This window comes from Bombina bombina, chromosome 1 (genome assembly GCF_027579735.1).
Source record: "Bombina bombina isolate aBomBom1 chromosome 1, aBomBom1.pri, whole genome shotgun sequence".
Lineage (NCBI taxonomy): Eukaryota > Metazoa > Chordata > Amphibia > Anura > Bombinatoridae > Bombina > Bombina bombina.
Genome location: NC_069499.1, coordinates 1,507,695,920 through 1,507,716,642, shown reverse-complemented (window position 1 = coordinate 1,507,716,642; position 20,723 = coordinate 1,507,695,920). Strand labels below are relative to the sequence as shown.

Below are 20,723 nucleotides of genomic sequence, written 5' to 3'. Positions count from 1 at the left end.
TGGGTTTGGATACGTAAGGGGCACATGGAAGAGAGCCGGCTAAAATCCGCCTGAGGGAGACTGACATTGAGAATCTCCAATTTAGATTTATTTAGATGAAAGTTTGAGAATCTACCATACTCCTCAAATACCCTCAGGGCATCTGGGAGAGAAATTAATGGGTTTGTTAGCAAAAGCAGCACATTGTCTGCATATAATGATAGTTTATGTTCTTGGGCACCTATTCTTAGTCCTGTAATTGTCTCATTATCCCTAATCTTCTGGGCTAGGACCTCCATAACCAGGGCAAATAAGCAGCAGCGACAGCGGACACCCCTGCCTGGTGCCATTAGATATACTAAAGGGGCTAGAGAGTATGTTTACTTTCACCTGCGCTGAGGGGGCTGTGTAAAGGGAAAAAATCCTTTGTGGGAACAAATGACCAAACCCCATCTTCAACAGAACTGCCTTCAAAAATTTCCAGCTGATCATGTAGAAGGCCTTTTCGGCGTCTATAGAGGACAGGACCAGCGGAATCTTATTGACCTGTGCATAATTTCCAAGTAGGGTAGCTTTTATGGTATTGTCCCTGGCCTCCCGGCCAGGCACAAATCCAACCTGATCTGGTGAGATCAGGGTGAGTAAAAATGTATTCAGTCTGTTGGAGAGGATCTTAGCAAAGATCTTTATGTCCACGTTAAGGAGGGAGATCGGACGAAAGTTTTCTGGGTGGTTTGCTGGCTTACCTGGCTTTGGGATGGTAGTAATGTGTGCTGCTAACATGGTGGAAGGAAAACCTGGGGAAGTGTCCAGTGTGTTGAATAAGGAAGCTAAATGTGGGGACAAAATAGTTTTATAAAGCTTGTAATATTTAGCACTAAAGCCATCTGGGCCCTGGCTCTTCCCCAACAGGAGGCTGTCAATCGTACGTAACACCTCTTCTGTGGATATAGGAGCTTCTAATTTCTCCATATCTGCCTGTGATAGTGAGGGGAGCGTGACAGAGTTCAAGTAGGAGTCCATATCTAGGGGGGTTGACCGTTCGCTCCCTTCTGACAAAGAGGGAATGGGGTTCTGTAAGTTGTATAACTCATGGTAGTAAGTTTGCAGGGCTTCTGCAATATCTGGGCTTTTTGAGTGTTTAGAGTCATGTCTGTCCATCAAGGAGTGAATGTGCATTTTTAAACGTTTCCTTTTAAGGGCTCTTGCCAAAAGCTTCCCTGGCTTATCTCTAAATTCATAGAATTTCTGTTGGCTCCTTAAGGCCATTTTTTGGTACTCCAATGTGTGTAAGTCCTGAATCTATGTTCTAGCCTGTGTGAGTTCTGCTTTGACTGATGTGTCTGATTTATTTCTTTTGTGTTTGATTTCTAGATCGCGTATGTTTGTTAGGAGTGTGGTAAATTTAATCCTGCTTTGTTTAGCCAATAGGGCCTTTTGTTTGATAAGTTCACCCCGTAGTACGCACTTGTGAGCCTCCCAGTTTACATGTTTGGATGTCTCTGCTATGTCGTTTATATTAAAATAGTCGGTAAGTGTAGTTTCTATTTTCCCCTTAATCAGTTGGTTATTAAGGAGAAAGTCATCAAACCGCCATATGAAAGGGTGGTCTGGTACTGAGGGCCATCTCAATTTGCATAATACTGGGGCATGGTCAGACCATGTCATGGGAAGGATCTGTGTGTTCACTACAAAGGCCAGGGTTGATTGGTCAGTGAAGATATAATTCATTCTTTTGTATAAGTCATGAGGATGGGAAAAAAGTATAGTCACATCTCGTAGGGTATAGTGTTCTCCAGATATCATGCACAGTTAATTACTCCAACCTAGTGGTACATTGTTTAATGATTCTTTTTGGGGTGGAGGCTGATCCTCTAGAATTGTCAATTTGGGGATCAAGGGGCAGATTAAAGTCACCTGCAAAAATCAAAGCTCCTTTTTGCAGCTCGAGTATTTTATTTGTGAGTACTGTCATTAATCTATGCTGTAGTTGGTTAGGGAAGTATGCATTAACTAATGTAACTGGTCTGTGGTATAAAGTGCCTACAATAATCAGGTAACGGCCCTCTGGGACTTTCTCCTCATGCATCAGAGTAAAAGGAGATGAGTGTTTGATAAGAATGCCCACTCCATTTCTTTTAGTAGGGCCTGATGCAAAAAAGTATGTTGGGAATTTGGTGTTTGGCCATTTCGGTTCCCTACCCTTCTTAAAATGGGTTTCCTGCAAACATATTGCAATGAAGTCTGACTGCATCCCTCAGTAAGTGGGATCTCTTCTTTGGTGTATTAAGACATTTTACATTTAATGTCATAACTGTCAAATTGTGTCTGTTCTGAGGCTCCATTGTGCCCAATAGGGGAGGGGGGGAGAAGCAAAAGGAGGGGAGGGAGTTAGGAGAGATATGAAATATAAGGAAGTGTGAACTAGTTAAGGAAAGCAAGAGTTAGGAAGTGGATAGTGAAAATCCCAGTTAGGCTGGGAGTCAGTGAAGTTGAAGAAGATGCAGTGAAATAATTCTGTTTCTCTCAGTTATCCAGGAAAGAGAGAAGGAAAAGTAAAGTAAAGTAAGCTTGGGTTCAGTATCTCCACACCCGATTAATTTATAATAATAAAAAACCCCGTAATATTTAATATTTGGGGGTCATACTATTAATGATTATATGTTGGCATTGGGTTTACTTAGGTATAATAGCGGGGGGGGGGGGGGGTATCAACCCGGGTCCCACTCTCCCTAAATAAAATAGTAGTCCCATATTTATGCACTAGGAGGGTGAGGGTCCCCATGATCAGTATTTTCTAGTCACTCATTATAATTATGACCCGACAATGATCTATCTACTGATCAAAATTATAATAGTATAGGCCTACGTTGTAAGACTGGGGTACGATGCAGCCCCCCTTCCGACACTTTTTATGCAAGATATGGGGTAGCTCTCTTTCTTTCGGACTCTGTGCTGCCTGTATATGCGGTGGCTGTTCTGAAGTGAGGCCGACGTCTAGAGTAGGCCTCGAGATCCAAGTTGGTTGCGTTCAGCGGATGTTTGCCAGCAGCTGTCTCCTCTCCCTCTCAGTAGGTGCTGTGTATTGTAGGTTGTCTGCGCCTGCGATGGTATTCAAGTTTTTGCAGCATTAACCCCTTTATTTAGGTATTAATCGGGCATGGAGCTTAGGAGCCAAGATTTAAGCAGCCATCACCCTGCGTGGCTAGGCTCCGCCACTTTAGTAGTGTTTTTTAATTTTGTAATTTAGGTTTTTTATTTTTGATATCTTTATAGACTTCAATGGGGAAGGCGTTAATGCGATCGCCATTTCGCAATCGCAGGTGCTAGGTTTTTTCTAACACTTTTTTTCCACTGATCTCTATGGGGGAAAACGTGCACGAGCACGCAAAGCCAAAACTTTTTTTTGGTGCAGTATGGGGCTTACCGTACAATAACGCAAAACAAAAGAGAGTTTTTTGTAACTTGTAATGGCTGCGGTATAGAAATATCGGTACGGACCCATTTCACACTGTGTTTATGCTATGGCTATACCACACAACTTGTAATCTCACTCTATGTGAATTATGGTGATTTTCAACACAGCAGAAGCAAAACACAGAGATGCATTGACACAAACCCCTTTGGTTTCCTAACCAGTCTCTAGTCCTCATCGTAAAAATGTTTCGTGTAGCAAAAAGGTTCAGAAATATTTAAATAGTAAAAGAAAAATGTGGAAAATAAAACAAATATACTTGTAATGCTTTAATAAAAAAAAAATCAGAAAATTGCAGAGAATTTTAATTAAATTATAATAATATTAATAAAAAACAAAAAACAAGGGTATTAGTTGTAATCTTAAGCAACTATAGTTTCATAGGGAAGACAGATGGTTTTTTTATCATGTAACAGTGTCACTGAAATAAAAAAAAACTTTTTTGTTTATATTTTCTGAATTATTATGAGAGCAACTTTCTCTATGCATAGATCTGAAGGGCAGAGGAATTTGTTTTGTAGCTATCTTGTCTGACTGGGAAAAGAAGCTGGCCCGAACTCTGATTGCTCACCATCCACTAATGCCAGCTAATATATGTAATTTTCTCCTGCTTTTCCTTTTGGTATTTAGACTACATCTGCTCTTGTCCTAGGCCCCAATTTATCAAAGGTCTTGCGGACCTGATCCGACACTGCGGATCAGGTCCGCAAGACCTCGCTAAATGCGGAGAGCAATACGCTCTCCGCATTTAACATTGCACCAGCAGCTCGAAAGAGCAGCTGGTGCAACACCGCCCCCTGCTGACTCGCAGCCAATCGGCCGCCAGCAGGGAGGTATCAATCAACCCAATCGTATTCGATCGGGTTGATTTCCGGCGATTCCTGTTCGCCTGCTCAGAGCAGGCGGACAGGGTTATGGAGCAGCGGTCTTTAGACCGCTGCTTCATAAGTTGTGTTTCTGGCGATTCTGAAGACTCGCCAGAAACACGGCCCTTCAAGCTCCGTACGGAGCTTGATAAATGGGCCTGTTAATGTTAAGTATGAATTTAAATTACAAGAAGAGGAATGACTTAAAATAATTTTGTAGCTCAGTGCAATTTAAAATATACCTATACAAGGGAAGGGATTAATGTACAGGCAAATAAGAGGTGTTATGTAAGTAAGGTATTTCAAGAATAAATTAAACAATATGGAAAAAAAATAAGAAAATAAAAAATATTAATAAAAAATTAAAAGATTAGAAATTAGAATTAAAAACATACAACTTATATTCAATATTTTTTTTTAATAAAGGATGTTTTGGAGGTGGGATGCATTGTGGGGTCTTTACCCTCATTGTCCCAAAGAACAAGCCAAGATTAGTATTAGCAGTTTAATTTGCTAGCATTTTAAAGTACATATCTTCGTTTATACTAAATACATCTTTTTTTCTTAGACTCAGACAGCAAAGAGAAGGATTGTTTGACAGAGTGTAATAAGGAAAAGGACGAGAGAGAATCGTATTGCAACAGTGAATTTGGTATGTATTGTGGTTATATTACTGCATTTTAAATTTATTAATGATTAGGCTCAACTGCTGAGACTATGGAGTTGTATATTTTAAACTGTTTGGTGATAGAGAATAAAGCAGAACTGATTTGAGTGTATTTTTCTCTCCCTATAAAATACTGCTGTTGGCACAATGATCTAGATTCATAAACGTCAGGTTGCAGAGGGCCCAAGTTATAAAAATGAGATCATGTTCATTTCATTAGTGGGCGTTCCTCCTATTAACATACATACGGATAGATTACGCGTAGAGCACTACTTAGAGCTCCCTATCGCACGTTAACTTTGCTAGAAAAATACTTTTTTGTGTAAATGTAAATGAGTCATCTGAAACAATTGACAAAGGTTCCTGTATCATTGGAAAAAGACATAAATCTGAAGAGGAATCATATGGAAGGGAGCCCATGGAATAGCAACCAAGGCCAAAAACATGAGAGCTTACTCCTCCATGCAAAGAGCAATTGAAGCAAAACATATAGACTGAAACCCCAGCTTTAACTGTCTTTCCTCTGCCAAAGAAAGTCTCATAGAAACTCAATCTATAAAACCCCCAGAAAATCAACCTTTATCTGAGGAACCAGTAAACTGTTTGGAAAAATGACTTTGCAACCATGTTGTTGAAGAAACAATAACAGTCTGCAGGAAAGAAATACTTACTGCCAAATGGAAAGATGGAGCTTGAACCAAGATATCATCCAGGCCAGGAAACACTGCAATACCTTGAAAACTGCTTACAGATAAGAGGGTATCCAGAACCTTAGAGATTATACTGAGAGCCAGACCAAATGGAAGAGCAACAAACTGAAAAAGCTTGTCCAAAAAAAACAATTCTCAGAAACCATCCTTAAATTTATTGAGGAGATAAGCTGACCTCACAGAAAAGTCAAAATAGTTTCCATTTCAAAAGTAGGCACTTGAGAAACGTGTTCAAAGTTTCTAGATCAGAATAAATCTGAAAGTTCCTTCCTATTTATGGAACAATAAATAGGTTGGAGTTCGAATCTACATGACCCTACAGAGTTTGTAGGAACCTAGAACAGAAAAAACCCTCCCTTGGGAGGCTTTGATCTGAAACCAATTCAATATCCTTGAGACTATAATAAGAATTTAAAGAATCTGAACAGACTAAAACCAAGCTTCCTGTAAAAGGTGTAACCTACCCTTTAGCGAAGCTTCTCGTTAGAGGGCTGCACCCACATGCAAAATTGGATGGTGTATAAGATCTTAAACTGCTTAGGCCTGTTCCATTTCAACTAATGGGCCCTGTCAGCATTACCCAGAGCAGATAAATTGGCCTGGTATCTTGCTTTGCAGCATTGCAAGCAGAGGCTATAGTGCTCAAATCCAGTAAAAGGCACTGAAACATTTAGCAAATACCATTCTATTATTTTCAGACTAAACCGGAAGAGCTCTGATACTAGGTGGAAAAAAAGGTTTTTGAGCCGTGTTCTGATGAAAGAGAGAAAACACAAATCGGAGCTTAAAATATACCCTTGGACTACTAGTCCTGAGGAATAAAAAGTTCCTTCAACTCAGACATCGTAGAAATAATGGAAATCCAAACCAGAACCAAATAAAATGTTTCCCTATAAAGATAGAGATAAAAGTCAGCAGACAAGATTCTGATTATAATGCGCTTCAACTTCTAGAAAGAAAAGCTAAGGACATATTCTAGCAGCAAAAGAAAGCTTTTGCACATTTAAAACAAGATAGAAGGTTTAAAAAATCTCTCTGGCAGAATCAAAAGAAAACTGCCCAGAAAGACAAAGATCAAGCAACAACCATATAAGCAATAGATATCACTGGACTGAAGATATGACTTGCTTGCAAATAAGCGCTCCTAAGAATAGAAATAAACATCCTTACTAAAGGAACTATAAAGGAAGAACTATCTTCCAAAAGGAATACTAGAATGCTCTGCTTCCTCCCGGAATGCCGTAGCAACGGTGAACCAAATCCGCAAAGTCAGTGCAAAGTAAAAGAAGTAGTAGGGACTTCACGAAGGTGTAAATAAAATATTGAAAATTTATTTAAAAAATTTAAAGAAACTTCCAAAACAGTACAAAAAAAGACTACACACACAATGACAGTGGACACAGACGGACGTCTGATGCATTTTGCGCCCCCTACAGGCGCTTACTCATAGACATGTTACATTTAAAGTAAGTAAGAAAGCAAAAATTGCCTTGACAAGAGAATGAATATGCTTAACAGTAAAATGATCAGATTAAGACTCTTAATCAACTAAGCAAAACTACCCCCTTTGAGGATACAGCAGCCTCTTAGCTAGAAATATAAACCTTAGCAGGCTAAGAACTAGAAGAAGGTAAATTCTGAACTGACCTTTTATGCTTAGTTGAAAGAGGCATGGCCACCATTTTCCGCACTAAAATTCATAATTTCAGGAGAAAAGTAGCATATTCTTCCTGTAAAGAACAAACAGAAGGAGCAATAATACCCCTTTACGCAAGAACAGTAGTAGTAATGGTCAGAATGCATTAAATTATTAATACATTTATTGCATAAGATTGCTGAAGGAAATACCTTAGCATATAATATAAACATTTAATATAGGTGGTAAAATGTTCAAATGACCCAGCTTCAAAGGCAGTTGTAGGGACAGAACTACAATGCTCCATAACTGCAAAAAATAATAATAATAAAGTTAAATGCATAAAACAAAGTTAAATGATAATATCCCCATTAAAAGAGCTCTTAAAGAAAGGGAGACACTTACCCCATATGAAAAAAAATCTAAAAACTTTGAAAAATAATACTAATAACTAATACATGACAAGTACATCTCACATCCAGACAACACACTTGTAAAGGGAGGTGTGCATCACACACACACATATATATATATATATATATATATATATATATATATATATATATATATATATATAGATAAAATGGTGCCAAAAAGTATCACGCCAATGCATGCAGACCTGAAGGCCAGCATGTATCAATATGTATCAAAAAAATTACGTGTGGGAAATAAATCAGCATGGGACAAAATACACGTGTGAATACACAGAAGTGTTAAAAAATGTACGTGAGTGAAAAAAAACTAAAATTAAATATATTAACACTTAAAAAGGGGAAATATCAAATAACAACATATATATATAACTGCAACAAGACTATGTATATATATGTATATATATATATATATATATATATATATAAAACATTTAAATATAGTGATAACCTAAACGGGTTATAGAGTGCCAAGTAAATAAAAATATAATACTTACCGAAAGGCACTCTTCTACTGGAGGAAACCAGTAGGGAGCTAAGACCAGTGCTGAAACATAACAACAGAGGAACTGGAATCGGAGTATAATGACAAAACAACAGGCAGAGGCAAAGGACAAGTCCCTGATACCCCCATGGCATGACTAAATCCCCACTGTTGCAATATATGTCACTTTTAATACTCCAAATACATCCCTCCACCAAGCAACTGGTACTCTGAGGGGAAACGGGCCTCAACTTCATCTGAGAACCACTCTCAAATGCACATCTTCATTCTTCGACCACCTTCAGTGGAGGAAAAGACAAGACTGTGGTACTGGTGAGTTGGTAGGGGTTTGGGAATTTTTGCTTCCTCCTAGTGGTAGGGAAAGTAATTCCCAGGAATAATGGATTGTGGACTCTTACCACCTGTATGAAAGGAATATGAATATTTTACATTATAATGTCCTTCACATAGAATAATATGCTCTATTTATTATTAAATAAATAATAAAATATTTCTATATATAGCTGATGATTTTTTTAAAAAATGTATATCTATACCTATATCTATCTAGCTATCTATCTATCTCATTATATATAATTATAGATATATACAGATATAGATATAAATCTAATTATATATATATATATATATATATATATATATATTTAAAGGGACAGTCAAGTCCAAAAAAAACTTTCATGATTCAGATAGGACATATAATTTAAACAACTTTTCAATTTACTTTTATCACCAATTTTGCTTTGTTCACTTGGTATTCTTAGTTGAAAGCTAAACCTAGGAGGTTCATATGCTAATTTCTTAGACCTTGAAGGCTGCCTCTGCATTTGAAAAATTTTCACCACTAGAGGGTATTAGTTTGTAAGGATTCCGCTCCTGGTTTTCCTTTTTTTTTCTACAGCTCACCTTCCACCTCTATTTAAGTCATGTCTCCGCCCCAAACAAGTGCTTAGTTATTAAGTTCATATCAGCTAAGCTCTATGCATCCATTTCTTATCCTGTGTATTAATTCATGAATTGAAGATATATGCTAGTACAAGTTATTGGATTTACAATTACCAGCAGGAACTGCTCCTATAAACAACTTTCCCAGTGAACGGAATTAATTCATCTAAGTTACTTATTGTTTGCTCTACAGCCAACACAAGCTTTTACCCTGAGGATTGGATCTGTTTCATCAGACACCTGCAAGCAGGACAAACCGGGACTTTCAAGGAGTAACCGCAAGTAAAATAAAACCTTAAGTTGCTTCCACACAGTTAACTGATCTATTTACTGCAAATACTAGCATATCGCTACTTTTGTTTCAATATAACATTTGTAACAAGCCGGTTTCACTGTAACGCTACGGAACAGCTCTGACGTCATCAGCTGGGGAACTCCTGTGTACCTGACACGCCCCTGTCAGCAGCTGCAAGTTTCTGTGTTCTCTCTCACTACATAATAGACGGTTACTATTACTATCAGCCTTTACAGTGGCTAGTCCACATTTCACTTGCTCCCTATCTAAACCTAAGTCTCAATACTGAAATTCACTGATTATCATTTCTGAATACTAATTCAAAGTTATTGAACTTCCTTTGCAGTTATTGATTGGAATATTGCTACACATTAATAGTAGCTTATTACTATATATATATTCTCAGACTTCAATTCATCATAAATTAAAACTCACTCTGAATCATCACAGCCTATGCTTAAATAATAGTCTGTATTTTAGAGTGAAACATTCATACTTTTACGGCAGTTGAGATCCAACATTATAAAACACATTGCAAAATAACTAAGCCATTATTATGGATCCAGCCGAGCTCCCACAAATTGTCTTTAACCTGTCACAAATGGTAGACCAACTCAGCCAGGGTCTAAGAGAATTACAATTGGAGAATGAGACTTTGAGAAACGTTATAAAAGATTCCATCAATCCTAAGCTACCAGCCCAAGAGACCTCTCCTGAACCCTTTGTTGCTCCTCCAGAATGTTTTCAAGGAGACAGAAATCAATACCGCCACTTTAAGAATGCTTGCCTTCATAATTTTTCTCTCAAGCCTAGGACCTATCCAAATGATAGGGGGAAAGTTCTCAGCATGATAAGTTACTTAAGGGGAGAACCCCGTATATGGGCTGACACACTATTCGAGACTAATAATCCGGTCCAATCATCCTTTTCGGCATTTCTTGACGTCATGGATGAATTGTATAATGATACCAACCTCCAAATTACAGCTGAGAGCAAAATGAGGAAATTGAAGCAAGGATCCAGACCTGTGGAATATTACATAACGGAGTTCAAACAGTACTCCATTGACTCCCAATGGAATGCCATAGCCCTCAGAAATCAATTTAGGCTTGGTCTTTCTGATGCAGTCAAGGATGAATTAGCCAGAACAGAATTGCCAGAGACACTTGAGGCTCTTATGAAATTAAGTAGCCATATTGATAGAAGATTAAGGGAGAGAAGATCCGAACGACAATACTCAGACCAGCCATACAAAAAGTTTTCCAGTCCTAACCAACCTACTCTTAGGTCTACTAGTCCCAGCGGAGCTGAAGCTATGGACATCAGCATCTTCAGGGGACCTCTATCACCGGATGAACGTATGAGAAGAAAGACCCGGGGCCTTTGCATGTATTGTGGTAATCCAGCTCACAGTCTTAAGGACTGCCCTATCATACCTCAGAAAAAGAACAGTAAGTGTAGCACTAACTTCACCTCTCAAGTAGTACTTAACAAACCACTTCACTGTTCTCTACTTTTGTCTTTACAGTGGGCAAGTAAACAGATCTCCGTCCCTGCTATCGTTGACACCGGAGCTCAAGGCAACTACATCGACAGCTCATTAGTGTCTATCAATAAAATACCCCTGATTAAGAAATTGTCTCCTATTTCACTTCGTGTTGTTGATGGCTCTGAGATTTCTTCTGGACCTATTACACATCATACCATTCCTCTTTCTGTCACTACATTAAACAATCATCATGAACATCTCTCTTTTGATGTGATTACATCTCCCTTATTTCCAATTGTTCTTGGGTTGGCTTGGCTACAACTACATGAACCTCAGATCAGTTGGAAATCTTTAAACATACATTTAAACTCACAATATTGCCAACAAACCTGTATTAGGCAGTCATTACTTTCTCTGAACCCCACATCTGACACTCTTGTACCAATTGAATACAGTCACTTCGCTGAGGTTTTCAGTAAAAAAGAGGCTGAAACACTTCCTCCCCATCGATCCTATGACTGCCCCATAGAGTTAAAACCAGGTACAACTCCACCCATAGGACATTTATATCCTCTATGTCAATCCGAATTAGACCACCTGAAAAGCTACTTAGATGAGAACTTGAAGAAAGGATTCATTCGTCCTTCTGTCTCACCAGCCGGTGCTGGTATGTTTTTTGTTCGAAACAAGGACAACTCTTTACGCCCTATTATCGATTTTAGACAACTAAATAAGATCACCATAAAAAATCGCTACCCACTTCCACTCATTCCGGAACTCATAGAGAGACTAAGACATGCTACTATCTATACTAAATTGTATCTGAGGGGAGCATACAACCTTGTACGCATCAGAGAGGGGGATGAATGGCTCACGGCTTTTAGAACAAGATATGGGTTGTATGAATACCTAGTTATGCCTTTCGGACTCACCAATGCACCAGCAACCTTCCAATTCTTTATAAATGACATTTTTCATGATTTACTCGATATTTGTGTCATAGTTTATTTAGATGACATTTTGATTTATTCCTCCAATACTACTGACCACATCAAACACGTTAGTTGGGTTTTATCTCGTCTCCAGGTTCACCGACTCTATGCCAAACTGGAAAAATGCATTTTTCATACTACAACGATAGATTTCCTGGGTTATTCCATCAGCCCTGAAGGCATTCAAATGCAAGAGGGAAAAGTTGAGGCAGTAAAATCATGGCCAACTCCTCTGAACAGAAAGGATCTACAAAAATTCCTCGGATTCAGTAATTATTACAGGAAATTCATCCGAAATTTCTCGAGTATTTCGAAACCTCTTACCAAACTTACCAGCTCCAATTGCGTGTTCCGATGGTCGAAAGAAGCTGCTGATGCCTTCAGTTTCCTCAAGGAGTCTTTTTCCTCAGCTCCTATTTTAAAGTATCCTGATCCCGACCTGCAATATATATTGGAAGTGGATTCTTCAGACTATGCGCTCGGTGCAGTCTTATCACAACGTAAGACACTCAAAGAACCTCTATTCCCTATCGGCTTCTTCTCAAAAATTATGTCCTCTGCAGAAATGAATTACTCCATAGGGGATAAAGAATTACTGGCCATCAAAAGAGCTTTGGAATTTTGGAGACATCTCCTGGAAAGTACATCTCATCCCATCATAATATATACAGACCATCGTAACCTTGAATTTCTACAGAACAACAAAACTTTATCTGGAAGACAGGTTAGATGGAGCCTCTTCTTCAGTCGTTTTGACTTCCAGATTTTGTATAGACCTGGATCGAAAAATGGAAAGGCAGATGCCCTCTCCCGCAGAGATCCTAGACCTATTCCTGAATATACACCTAGTTGTATCCTCCCACCTACTAAATTTCTCGCTTCACTATCTATATCAGTTCCAGACTATGAAGCCGCCTTAGGTTTGGAAAAACAAACACTTCTGAACTCCCTAATTAAGAAAGATGGGTTATATTTTCATGGTTCTCAGATTTACGTACCTGAACCACTCAGAGCACAAATAATTAAAGAACACCATGATCCTCCCTTACTTGGTCATGTAGGTATCAGACGCACTAAGGAATTAGTAAGCAGAACTTACTGGTGGCCATCCATGGAAAATTCTATCAAGCTTTATATTCAGCAGTGTAATACTTGCTCAGTATCCAAACCCGAGAGAAGACCTCCGTACGGACTCCTCATGCCTTTGGACATACCCAATTCACCCTGGGCTCACATTGGCATGGATTTTATCGTAGAACTACCGCCAAGCTCTGGTTTCACCACCATTTTAGTCGTTACTGACCACTTTACTAAAATGGCACATTTCATTGCTTACCACAAGTTACCTACTTCCTCAGAAACTGCACATTTGTTTCTAAACAACGTTGTAAGGCATCATGGTTTACCGACTGTTTTGTTCACAGACAGAGGTAGCCAATTTACCTCAAGGTTTTGGAAAACACTCACTACAACTCTACAAATTGAACAAAGGCTAAGTACTGCCTTCCACCCGCAAACGAACGGACAAACTGAAAGATTGAACCAATGGCTCGAACAATACTTACGTTGTTACTGTTCATACCATCAACATAAATGGTCATCTTTTCTTGCTATGGCAGAATTTTCCTACAATAACACTATCAACAGTACCACCAATTACTCTCCCTTCTTTGCTAACTACGGTTTCAATCCTAGATTCAATTTTCAGCACTCCTCTTCTGAAAATACACCATCTGTTGACAAATTATTACAACGCCTATCAGAAAACTTCCATCATTTATGTACAAACATACAGCATGCACAAGCATCTCAGAAAAAGTATTATGACTTACGACGAAGAGTTGCTCCAAAGTATGAAATAGGGGACTTTGTATGGTTGTCAACAAAAAATATCAAGTTACATCTTCCCAAGAAGAAATTGGCTAGTCTATTCATAGGCCCATTCAAGATCACTCACATAGTAAATGAGAATGCAGTTACCTTGGATCTACCTGATACTTTGGTAATACACCCCACCTTCCATGTCTCTTTGCTTAAGCCTTATACAGGTCAACACCCTCCTACACCTCTCCTTCCTCCTGATCCGGTATGCCTGGACACAAACATGTATGAAGTTCAGGATCTCCTGGATTCAAGATATTGTAATGGTGAACTTCAGTATCTTGTAAGATGGAAAGGGTTTTCATCTGACGAAGACTCCTGGGAACCTCATACCCATATTGATGCTACGAGGCTTGTTGCACGTTTCCATAGACGTTTTCCACACAGACCTAAACATCCAGCCGTGGTCGGCTTGCTTGAGGGGGGGGACGTGTAAGGATTCCGCTCCTGGTTTTCCTTTTTTTTTCTACAGCTCACCTTCCACCTCTATTTAAGTCATGTCTCCGCCCCAAACAAGTGCTTAGTTATTAAGTTCATATCAGCTAAGCTCTATGCATCCATTTCTTATCCTGTGTATTAATTCATGAATTGAAGATATATGCTAGTACAAGTTATTGGATTTACAATTACCAGCAGGAACTGCTCCTATAAACAACTTTCCCAGTGAACGGAATTAATTCATCTAAGTTACTTATTGTTTGCTCTACAGCCAACACAAGCTTTTACCCTGAGGATTGGATCTGTTTCATCAGACACCTGCAAGCAGGACAAACCGGGACTTTCAAGGAGTAACCGCAAGTAAAATAAAACCTTAAGTTGCTTCCACACAGTTAACTGATCTATTTACTGCAAATACTAGCATATCGCTACTTTTGTTTCAATATAACATTTGTAACAAGCCGGTTTCACTGTAACGCTACGGAACAGCTCTGACGTCATCAGCTGGGGAACTCCTGTGTACCTGACACGCCCCTGTCAGCAGCTGCAAGTTTCTGTGTTCTCTCTCACTACATACTAGACGGTTACTATTACTATCAGCCTTTACAGTGGCTAGTCCACATTTCACTTGCTCCCTATCTAAACCTAAGTCTCAATACTGAAATTCACTGATTATCATTTCTGAATACTAATTCAAAGTTATTGAACTTCCTTTGCAGTTATTGATTGGAATATTGCTACACATTAATAGTAGCTTATTACTATATATATATTCTCAGACTTCAATTCATCATAAATTAAAACTCACTCTGAATCATCACAGCCTATGCTTAAATAATAGTCTGTATTTTAGAGTGAAACATTCATACTTTTACGGCAGTTGAGATCCAACATTATAAAACACATTGCATAGTTCATGTGTTTCCTATAGATAACATTGAGCTCATGCACGTGAATTTACCAAGGAGTGAGCACTGATTGGCTAAAAATGCAAGTCTGTTATAAGAACTGAAATAAGCGGGCAGTCTTCAGAGGCTGCAGATACAATGTAATCACAGGTAATCACAAGGTAATCACAGAGGTAAAACGTGTATTATTATAACTGTGTTTGTTATGCAAAACTGGGCAATGGGTAATTAAGGGATTATCTATCTTTTAAAACAAAAAAATTCTGGTGTTGACTGTCCCTTTAAAATATTTAGAACATATTCCCCTATGTGAAGAACAGTGGAATGTGAAAAATTTACAGTACACAGTTAAAACCATTATTAAATATTAATATTGAATTAATATGCTTTTTCACGTTTTTTTTTAGGTATTTGACTGCAAATGGCTCCAATGCACATATAGCAAATGGCTCCAATGCACATATATTTATACTGTATACGTATTTATGTTTTTATATGTGTATATATAGATACCATGGGAACGAAACAAAATAGATAAGAGAAATAAATTGGAAAGTTGTTACAGGTTGCTCGATCTGAATCATAAAGAAAGTGGTACACTTTTGTCATCAATTTTCTATATACAGGGAGTGCAGAATTATTAGGCAAGTTGTATTTTTGAGGATTAATTTTATTATTGAACAACAACCATGTTCTCAATGAACCCAAAAAACTCATTAATATCAAAGCTGAATAGTTTTGGAAGTAGTTTTTAGTTTGTTTTTAGTTATAGCTATTTTAGGGGGATATCTGTGTGTGCAGGTGACTATTACTGTGCATAATAATTAGGCAACTTAACAAAAAACAAATATATACCCAATTCAATTATTTATTTTTACCAGTGAAACCAATATAACATCTCAACATTCACAAATATACATTTCTGACATTCAAAAACAAAACAAAAACAAATCAGTGACCAATATAGCCACCTTTCTTTGCAAGGACACTCAAAAGCCTGCCATCCATGGATTCTGTCAGTGTTTTGATCTGTTCACCATCAACATTGCGTGCAGCAGCAACCACAGCCTCCCAGACACTGTTCAGAGAGGTGTACTGTTTTCCCTCCTTGTAAATCTCACATTTGATGATGGACCACAGGTTCTCAATGGGGTTAAGATCAGGTGAACAAGGAGGCCATGTCATTAGATTTTCTTCTTTCATACCCTTTCTTGCCAGCCACGCTGTGGAGTACTTGGACGCGTGTGATGGAGCATTGTCCTGCATGAAAATCATGTTTTTCTTGAAGGATGCAGACTTCTTCCTGTACCACTGCTTGAAGAAGGTGTCTTCCAGAAACTGGCAGTAGGACTGGGAGTTGAGCTTGACTCCATCCTCAACCCGAAAAGGCCCCACAAGCTCATCTTTGATGATACCAGCCCAAACCAGTACTCCACCTCCACCTTGCTGGCGTCTGAGTCGGACTGGAGCTCTCTGCCCTTTACCAATCCAGCCACGGGCCCATCCATCTGGCCCATCAAGACTCACTCTCATTTCATCAGTCCATAAAACCTTAGAAAAATCAGTCTTGAGATATTTCTTGGCCCAGTCTTGACGTTTCAGCTTGTGTGTCTTGTTCAGTGGTGGTCGTCTTTCAGCCTTTCTTACCTTGGCCATGTCTCTGAGTATTGCACACCTTGTGCTTTTGGGCACTCCAGTGATGTTGCAGCTCTGAAATATGGCCAAACTGGTGGCAAGTGGCATCTTGGCAGCTGCACGCTTGACTTTTCTCAGTTCATGGGCAGTTATTTTGCGCCTTGGTTTTTCCACACGCTTCTTGCGACCCTGTTGACTATTTTGAATGAAACGCTTGATTGTTCGATGATCACGCTTCAGAAGCTTTGCAATTTTAAGAGTGCTGCATCCCTCTGCAAGATATCTCACTATTTTTGACTTTTCTGAGCCTGTCAAGTCCTTCTTTTGACCCATTTTGCCAAAGGAAAGGAAGTTGCCTAATAATTATGCACACCTGATATAGGGTGTTGATGTCATTAAACCACACCCCTTCTCATTACAGAGATGCACATCACCTAATATGCTTAATTGGTAGTAGGCTTTCAAGCCTATACAGCTTGGAGTAAGACAACATGCATAAAGAGGATGATGTGGTCAAAATACTCATTTGCCTAATAATTCTGCACTCCCTGTATGTCTTGAGAATCTTTTACAATTCCTTTTCATATGGTTTACAATTTGAGGCATTTGCAGAGTGATATAAAATTAGAAACCCAGGTAATAGCACCACATAAATTTCACCTACACATTGCACTGTTTGAATTTAGTTCAGTCCATTAGAAGTTTTTTTGACCACTTGTGAACCTTTTGCTGCATCTTTTGAACAGCATACGTTATCTGTTCATGCAGCTTATTAGTTTACCCATGTTCGGTTTAGATATTAAACACAACTGTTTCATGGTTTAATAATAAGGCTCACAATTTTAAACTATCAAACTTCTAGTCACCAGAATTGATACAAATAAGAATTTGGAGAGTTTAAAAATGTTAATTCTAAACTTAACCAAATAATTATTTGTGGCAAAAGTTCATTGGTTTATACATGCACTTTATGTAAACAAACACAAAAAAAATCCTGGTGGGCCGGCAGGGGCAGCTGCAGTGTGTAGAGAGCAACAAAGCACAGTTGTGAGGGAGTGCAGCAGCAGAGCTGCTAGCAAGCAGCAAACAGACTGACAGGCTTAGCCACTCATTCAGGCATGTGAGCAGGTGAGGGTCGGGAGCGGCCACCGCAGCCTGCAGTGCTTTGCTTACATAGGTGATGCCGCAGTGCCGCAGACGCTCACGCACCAATAGAGGCAATTTGAGAGGGACGGGAATCGGCCGGGGGCAGACCGACTAGAACATCACACACAGTCACGTGACAAGGTCAGGAGGGAGCCTTGTGGGAGCGGAGGCCACGTGGGACAGCAGTCACCGGTAATAGGGTGTCAGGTTTTTTTCCCTGCTTTGTTTGCCATGTGCTGGCAGCCATTTTACTCACCTCTCTTGTTGACTCTGGTGCATAGTGTGTGATGCTGCTCATTACCTGCATGCCCTTTTATGGCCAGACTGGTGTACATCATCCATGTGAGACAGGTTGCAGTTTCAGAATTGTGATGTCATCACTTATTATTTAAAGGGCCACTGTTCAGTATGCTTTGCCCTTGCGTTGTCTCAGACCTGTTTGTGAGAGTTCCTGTGTATTATGTCTGATGTCCGAAATTTTGTTATGGTCTCCGCAATGTATTTCTACTTGTCTTCGGAAACCAGTTAAAGTCTTGTGCATTTCTTCAGTATCTCAATTGCCAGAGGAGTACCTGAGAGTTCCTAGACGTTTTTTGACAAGGTGCGTACCGGCCTCCTCACCGGTCTTACGATTGTGCCATAGACCTGCAACCCGGAGCTATTCCTCCTCGGGGCCGGGTTTACCCTCTGTCTGTTGCGGAGAATTGTGCTATGGAGGAGTATGTTGCCGATGCTCTGTTGTGGGGGATAATTTGCAAAAACAAGAAGCGGTTAGGCAGGTACTACTCCAAGCATATAATGCGTAAAAAATACTCCTGTAAGACACTTGTTCTTGTGTTTCTACGGATTGATCCACCGCTTTTGGCTACGGTACTCCAGGGGAAGGTAAAGATTCACTAGCCCGTTTGGGCTTCCAGTGTTGTCAGCTGAACGCCTAGGTTGCGGCACTACTTTTCTTCTGATAATATGCAAACCCTGCTCTCCTGCAGGGGCTGACTTCTTCTTTGTGAAGAAAAAGGGTGGCGAGTTAAGACCATGCATCAATTATAGGGGTCCTAATCATCTTACCATTAAGAATGCTTACCCTATTCCGCTCATTACGGAACTCTTTGACCACCTCATGGGAGCTACGGTCTTTACTACACTTGATTTGAGAGGAGCGTACAATCTCGTTAGGATCAAGGAGGGCCACAAATGGAAAACAGCATTTAACACCAGGAGCGGGCATTATGAGTATCTTGTAATGCCCTTTGGCCTATGTAATGCTCCTGCTGTTTTCCAGGAATTTATTAATGATGTCCTATGAGATATGTTGCAACAGTGTGTTGTGGTGTATTTAGACGACATCCTCATACACTCACCCACGCTTGAGGCTCATCGTTCTGATACACAGGTTCTTCAGAGACTACGTGAGAACGGCCTGTTTTGTAAACTCGAGAAATGTGAGTTCCATCAGACTCCAGTAACCTTCCTAGGTTATGTTATCTCAGTTGCAGGGTTCTCCATGGATCCTGACAAGCTGTCTGCAGTTCTGCAGTGGCCTCGCCCAGTTGGTCTTCGGTCTATTCAATGATTTTTGGGGTTCGCCAGTTACTATATAAAGTTTATTAAAAACTTTTCTTCCTTGGTCAAACCTATCACAGACATGACCTGTAAAGAGAATGATCCACTCCATTGGTCACCTACTGCCATTAAGGCCTTTTATAGTCTTAAGACTGCCTTTGCTGCTGCTCCAGTTCTGGCTCATCCTAACCCTGCCCTGCCTTTCGTTCTTGAGGTCGATGCGTCTGAGACTGGAGTAGGTGCCCTCTTGTCTCAATGTCCTACGCCTGACAGTTACTTGCATCCGTGCGGTTTCTTCTCTAAGAAATTGTCTCCAGCAAAGTGCAATTATGAAATTGGTGACAGGGAATTACTGGCCATAATTTTGGCACTCAAGGAATGGAGGCATCTTCTCAAGGGTACTAGCGTACCAGTGCTCATTCTTATTGACCACAAGAATTTAACTTATCTATCTGAAGCAAAACATTTGTCGCCCTGACAGGCCAGATGGGCGCTATTTTTGTCTCGGTTTAATTATGTGGTCTCCTACCTGCCTGGTAGTAAGAATGTTAGGGCTGATGCCCTCTCTCAACAATTTTCGCCTCTGTCCAAGGAGGAGTCTGTTCCTACTCCAGTTATACCTCCTGACCATATTTTGGCTACCATACGTACTAATTTGACTTCTCCCTTGGGGGAGGAGATCCTGGCTGCACAAACCAATGCACCTCCTGATAAACCTAGTGGTAAGTGTTTTGTTCCTGAGAATCTTCAAACTAAACTTTTGCAAACTTACCACTATCCTAAAGCCGCAGGTCACCCAGGCAAGAGCCAAGTAATTTGGTCTGTCACGCGACAATTCTTGTGGCCAGGTCTTCGTTCTGATGTTGCTCCGTATGTTGCCTCCTGCTCAGTTTGTGCACAGAATAAGACTCCTCGACGTCTTCCTGTGTGTCTTCTTCAACCTATTGTTAATGGTGAGCGTCCTTGGACACATCTTTCGATGGACTTCATTGTCGAGCTCCCTGTTTCCAATGGCAATACTGTTATCCTAATGGTGGTTGACCGTTTTTCTAAAATGTCACATTGCATTCCCTTGAAGAGGCTGCCTACCTCTCAGGAGCTTGCTTCAATTTTTGCCTAGGAGGTCTTCGGTTTACATGGGTTAACCAAGGAGATGAGGCGGACC

General features: G+C 39.8%; 1 protein-coding gene across 2 annotated transcripts in view; it reads left to right on the top strand.

Moving 5' to 3' along the window:
* The window catches only part of C1H17orf58 (chromosome 1 C17orf58 homolog), a 96,614-nt gene that overhangs the window by 59,060 nt on the left and 16,831 nt on the right, over window positions 1-20,723 (top strand). For both annotated transcript variants that reach the window (XM_053696457.1, XM_053696454.1), the window contains exon 3: window positions 4,889-4,972. In XM_053696457.1, coding sequence (XP_053552432.1) covers window positions 4,889-4,972 — 84 coding nt within the window. The remainder of the gene's footprint in view (window positions 1-4,888; window positions 4,973-20,723) is intronic.